Source organism: Lepus europaeus, chromosome 3 (assembly GCF_033115175.1).
Source record: "Lepus europaeus isolate LE1 chromosome 3, mLepTim1.pri, whole genome shotgun sequence".
Lineage (NCBI taxonomy): Eukaryota > Metazoa > Chordata > Mammalia > Lagomorpha > Leporidae > Lepus > Lepus europaeus.
Genome location: NC_084829.1, coordinates 41,423,506 through 41,429,795, shown reverse-complemented (window position 1 = coordinate 41,429,795; position 6,290 = coordinate 41,423,506). Strand labels below are relative to the sequence as shown.

Sequence of the window (6,290 nt, the reverse complement as noted above, 5' to 3'; positions counted from 1 at the left end):
AAAAGCGCTATGTAGCAGGGGAGCACGCATGAAGAACTTGGAATCTGGCCACACATTGGGCGCTTCACAACTTTCTCCTGGGCGGCTCTGTGCACGCGAGTTGTGTATCTGGAAGCCCCTGAAGATCATCTTCCCTCCCCCTGCCACCTCCCCCAGACCTTGCCTGCCTATCCTTACCCTCAGGGCCAGTTTCCGAGCAGGGAGCCAATCAGGGCTTGCGAGAGCTCTCTATCCCCACCCCAGTCCCCGCCTCCCACCCTGTGCTCTGGGTGAGCTGGGTGTTTCCTGCCCTGGGGTGGGAAGCTGTGTCAGTGCCCAGACAAGCCACAGGGGCTGACCTTGCTCTCCCCGGCCATGGGCCCCCACCTGCTCCTGCTGCTGCTCCCGGGACTAGCAGGTAAGGTGCACTCGGGGTTAGTGTGGATGCCACACCTGCACGTGTAGGTCCCAGGGCCCCCGTGGGTGGGGTGTGGGGTGCTCCCAGCGTCCGCCCAAGGTCCCCACCTCCTTCCCTTCCCTAGGTCAGGGCTCCTCGGCCAGCCTCCCTGAGCTGCTGCAGGCACCTGTGGGGGCCACCATTCTGGTGCAGTGCCACTACCGGCTCCAGGATGTCAAGGCTCGGAAGGTGTGGTGCCGCTTCTCAGCCGACAGCTGCCAGCCCTTGGTGTCCTCAGCTGTGGATCGCAGAACCCCAGGTGGCTCGCGCACCTTCCTCACAGACCTGGGGGGCGGCCTGCTGCAGGTGGAAGTGGTGGCCCTGCAAGAAGACGACGCGGGGGAGTATGGCTGCATAGTGGAGGGCGCTGCGGGGCCCCAGACCCTGCACCGGGTCTCCCTGGTGGTGCTCCCCCAAGGTGAGCTGTCCTTGGAATGCTGCCACCTGCTCTGCCCGCCCTCCCACCCCACCTGTCACCAGGGCTCCTGGGTCCTAGAGGGGTGGGGGCCCTAGGGGGAGGAGTTGGGAGGAAATATCCTTTTGACAGCTCTGTGGGGAGCGGAAACCAGACTGGTTGGGAAGTGGGAGATAAACCATGGAAGAGCCTGCCCCGTACCCCCCAACTCATGGGCTCCCCCAGTATTTTCAATATATTTGAGACTTTTTTTTTAAATTTTAGAAACTGGAATTCGCTTCTTGTACCTTTCAGGCTTGCATTTTTTTATTCCCGTAATAATGGACTTGATGGCTCACAATGGGCTGAACTTGTAATTAATGGTTCACGGCTTTGCTGAGTCTGTAATGTGGGCATCTTGCAGGCAGGACCCGTGCATGGCTGGGCCCCTGCAACTCCTGGTTTTGAAGGTTGTGATGAGGGTGATTGACGTTCAAGCCAATATTCTCGGCATACAGGGCACTTTATTTATTTGTTTTTTATTTATTTATTTATTTTTTTAACTTTTATTTAATGAATATAAATTTCCTATTTATTTGTTTTTTAAGAGAGAGGAGAGACAGAGAGAGAGAGAGAAAGAGATCTTCCATCCACTGCTTCACTCCCCAAATAGCCCTAATGGCTGGGGCTGGGCCAGGCTGAAGCCAGGAGTCAGGAGCTTCTTCTAGGTCTCTCATGTGGGTGCAGGGGCCCAAGCACTTGGGCCATCCTCCGCTGCTTTCCTAGGCACATTAGCAGGGAGCTGGATTGGAAGAGGAGCAGTCGGGTCTTGAACCAGCACACATATGGGATGCTGGTGCCGTAGATGGTAGCTTAACCCACTGTGCCACAGTGCCGGCCCCAACACTTTACTTTTACAGGTTCCATTCTTACAACCCATAATCTTCAGTATCTAAAGCATTTAGTTAAAGAAAAATTTTAAAATATTTACATTTAAAAATAAATTTTAAAATATATAATTAAATTAAATATTTACATCCAGAAAAATAGGACGTTATTAAAAAAATGTTCTGGAGCAACAACGGTCAGTTCCCCAGAGCAGACACTGCTGTGGCTTTGCCCTTATAGATGCTGACATTTTCTCGTTGTTAGATCTTTCTTTGCTCAGCCAGTTTGTGTCCAATCCCCCAAATAATGAGAATAAGAAAGGCAGTCCCCCTTCTCTTGCTTCCCCCCCTAAAGAAGAGGACTAAGCTGTCATTAGAATCCCTGACATCTTGAGTCTGCGATGATTCTGTTACAAATCCGCCTGTTAATCCCCCTCCACCCTGTCCTCCTCATCGCTTCGCACTCTGAGTGACTGAACTTGACATTATAGCTCCTGGAGAGGTGGATGGTGACAGGGCGCCCCGTAGCCCGATGGGGCAGGGAGGCAGGCGCTTGGCGCTCCCACCAGCTGCTATGGTGCGGGTGCTGTTGAGGAGGGGTGGAGCGGACCGGTGGAGCGAGGCGTCCAGGAAGGCTGTGGCTCCCAGCTCACACTGGACAGCTTGAGAGAGGGCTGTCCAATGCGGTCTACCAGGACAGGACCTGTGCAGTGAGCAGGGGGCCACCACGTTCCCAGTTCGTGGTTTGGCATAAGGAGGGCAGTGGGGATGGTGAATTGCTCAACAACAAGGCAAGGCCCCTATCCCCCATATATGGAAAGGGTGGCAAGGGTCCTAGGACAATCTTCAGGCCCACAGACACCAACCCGGATCCTGCGCCCAGAGGTCCAGAATGTTGGGATGACAGAAGCCTTCAGACCTCAGCAGCACCACGGGGGCTGGGTGCTCAGCCCATGTTTCCTTCTGACCCAGTTCCTGGCCGGAGCGAGGAGGATGAGCAGACCCATAAACTTGGCAGTGTGGCTGAGGACCCCTCCTCAGACCTCCCAGACAGTGCCAGCCCCTGGGAGCCCAGGCAGCATGAGAAGAGGTATTGCTATGCCTGGATCTGGGTGGCCGGGAGCAGGGTGGTGGTGAGATAGGACCTGTTGCAAGCACCAGACGGCGTCAAAGGGGACACGGGATGCCTGCCCGCCTTGGGAGACTCCTGAACAGCAGGAAAGGCAGCCCGCTCTCCTAACTCAGCCCTGGGCCCTTCATCCTGCTGGCTCTTCAGCCAGGGGCCCTGACAACATGCCTCTCTTCTGCCCTGCGGGCGCTGCCCACCTTGTTCCATTGCCTCCCAACTGTGGTTTGCCAAGATAGGACCCTTCTGCCACTGCTCCGGCGGGGTTTCGGGCTAAGACTCCTATCCATTTCTGCCCTTCAGCACCCCCCTGATCTGGGGGGCTGTGTTCCTGCTGGGTCTGCTGGTGGCGGCTGTGGTGCTGTTTGCTGTGATGGCCAAAAGGAAAGGTAGGTAGCGGACTGTCCCCGTGGCCCGGCCTGGCCCTGCCAGTCCTGCGGCAACCAGCTTTGCAGATGGGGTCAGATGACCTGAGGGGTACAGGGGAGGGAAGGAGATTCAGTGGAGCAGGCCTGGGAAAAGACAGGGATTGTTTTAAAGGGGGTGGGGGCAGTGGGATTGGAGGGCAGGTGATGGAGGTAGGGAAGGGGATTAGGGAGGTGGGCTGAGACCTGCAGAAGGGAAGTGGGTGGAGAAACAAGGCAGGCTGGGGAGGGACTGAGGAGAGGGAGGGGCGAGGGTTTGGTGGTGGGCGTGGGGAAAGTGAGTCTGCACTAGGAGGGAGGCTTCTGAAGGTAGTGAGAGCTGGATGCTGACTGCCCTGCCGTCCTCCCCGCCAGCGACCAGGCATGCTGTCTGTGTTCGATTCCAGAGCAGCAGAGCTTCAGGAATGGTAAGAGGCCTCTTCAGGCCCTCAGACCATCCCCCCCAGACCCTCCAAGCGTCACACTCGCCCAGAGGTCCTGGGTGAGGGCTGGAGGCATCCTGGGCCTGGTGCAAACCCTATTCCTCAATGCTGTACACTTGGCATTAGTGGTCTCCAACCTTCCCAGAGTCGGGGACAAACTTGGGGCTTGCAAAATCTCCAGTCGAAGCCCTCTGGCCCACTGCCATATGCAGGCTTTGAGAGACTGATCTCCTGTGGTCCCGGTCCTCCCACCCAAGGGCACCAGGGCAGAGGGCGGCATCTCCTCTGCCTGATTTGCTTGTTTCCACTGCAGGATTCAGGGGTCCCCCACATCGGTGATTCGGGACTGGCTGCTGCAGGGCCTTCAGACATTGCATACGCGAGGCTCAACTCCCCACTTCCCTTCGACAATGCCACCTACAGCGGCCTACCTCTTGATCCCCCACCACCCTCAGTGCCCCCTCTGCCTCCTAAGGTCCACATTTCCTCCAAGCCTGTCACATATGCCACAGTCATCTTTCCGGGAAGGGACAGGGGTGGAGCAGCCTCCTGTGAGCCATCCCAGGATCCAGCTCACAGCCAGACTGCACCCAGCTAATCTGGTCAGTCCTCTACACACGCATGGCAATCATGCCTGGGGCTTCTGAGCATCCAATCAGCCAGCTCACGTTAGAGCCTTAGGATATTTCAGCAACTTTCAGATCCAAGCTCATGTCCCAAGTTCGCAGACAGGGAAGAGATGTTGATATGACTAAGGTGTCTTGGAGAAGCTCTCTTCCTGCCATGCTGGTTCCTCTGCTATTACACACTGAGCAAAATAAACCCTAAATGATGATATGTGAACTCTTTTGTTTTTTAAGATTTATTTATTTGAAAGGCAGAGTTAGAGAGCCAGAGGCAGAGAGAGGTCTTCCATCTGCTGGTTCACACCCTGGATGGCCGCAACAGCCAGAGCTGCGCCGATCCGAAGCCAGGAGCCAGGAGCTTCTTCTGGGTTTCCCAAGTGGGTGTAGAGGCCCAGTGACTTGGGCCATCTTCCACTGCTTTCCCAGGCCTAGAAGAGGGCTGGACCGGAAGTGGAGCAGCCGGGACTCGAACCGGTGCCCCCATGGGATGTCAGCACTGCAGGCGGCGGCTTTATCTGCTATACCACAGTGCCAGCCCCAATATGTGAACTCATAATGGTGAACTCATAATGGCTGGGTGGGGAATGGGGAAGGAAAGGGTCAGTTTCGGCTAGAGTTAGTGCTGCACAATGCCTTCCTGCCCTGCTAGTGGGGAAGTGGTTCCCCACACCCGACCCTGGACAAGGAAACCAGAAAGACTTCAAAGGCATTTCCTGCGCCTCTTATGAGGCCTGAAAGTATCGATTCGTTTGCTTGAGTCAAGGGAGCACTTCTGTTCTCTGCTCTGCTGGTCGTGAACTAGTGAGGCCGTGTGATGTGCCAGCATGTGATCAGGAGTGCATGATAAATGAGACCCAGACAGATGGGATGTGAGAGACGGGACTGCAGAGACAGGAATAAGGCCACCAAGCCTGATCCCCTGCAGAACAAAGGGTTTTCAAGCACCAGGAGGGGAAAGGCTTTGTAGACTTCCATCTTACCATTGCTGGCTCTCCCTCACTAGGTGGCCATCTGGTAGAGCTGTTCCCTTTGAACCCTGGAGCCCGGGAAGAGCTCCCCGGAGGAGGGGGGGGTGGGGTGGAGAAAAGGACTTGTGGGAAGGAAGGGGCGTGGACCAGCATGCCCAAGGTTGAGTGTGAATTAATGTTACTCCAGGCAGGATGTTGAAGGGCCTCTAAGGTCTCTGCCAGCATTTCTTCTGAAGCTGTTTCACTGGGGATGAGGGGCTCGGAAACCCATTCCTGTGGCAATCACGGAGAGCTAGGCAAAAGAGGTTTTGTCCATCTGGAGGGGCCCCGAGCATTTCAGGAGAAGGAATGGGGCTGGGCCTCAGACTTCAGGCTGTGTAAGTCCAGGAATATTTGGGGGAGCTCTGGCAGGATGTTCTGCCCTCCCCTGATAAGAGCCTCAGGCTGTGACAGAACCTAAGTTTACTTCTGTCTCTTGTGGAGGCAGCAGCTGTCAGATGGGCACCAATCAAGGAAGCCCTCATTTTCCCTGGGGAAGATGAGTAGGGACCGCCTGGTGAAGAGGGGAGGGAACAGAGGAAGGGGAGAATAAAGTTTGAAAAGAACCTGCTGGAAAAATTTTCCTTGGTCTCGATGTCAATTTATAACTTTTGAGAACTGAACGGAAGTTAAAAGGAAAAAAAAATGTTTAACAGTACAAAGGGAAATACCATGGAAGATAATGCAATCAATGGAGTGCTGGGGAAGGGGAAAGGCAGATGTTCCTCCACTTACCGTGGGTTGTATCCTCATAAACCCATCCTAAACCAAAAACAATGCAGCTTGAGAATGCATTCCGTACATCTAACCTACTGAGCATCGTAGATTATAGCCTCGTCTGCCTTACCCATGCTGACATTAGCCTACAGTTGGGTAAAATCATTTAACACAAAACCTATTTTATAATAAAGTATTGGATATTGCATGCATACACAGTTGAGTATTTTGATGGTTGCAAAAACACAAA

General features: G+C 54.6%; 1 protein-coding gene across 1 annotated transcript; it reads left to right on the top strand.

The window, feature by feature from the left end:
• Positions 1–354: 354 nt before the first annotated feature.
• Positions 355–4,288, top strand: TREML1 (triggering receptor expressed on myeloid cells like 1). Its single transcript, XM_062187485.1, has 6 exons — positions 355–397; positions 522–861; positions 2,703–2,807; positions 3,147–3,232; positions 3,623–3,675; positions 4,004–4,288. The coding sequence occupies exons 1-6, from the start codon at positions 355–357 to the stop codon at positions 4,286–4,288; spliced, it is 912 nt and encodes a 303-aa protein (XP_062043469.1).
• Positions 4,289–6,290: the final 2,002 nt, after the last annotated feature.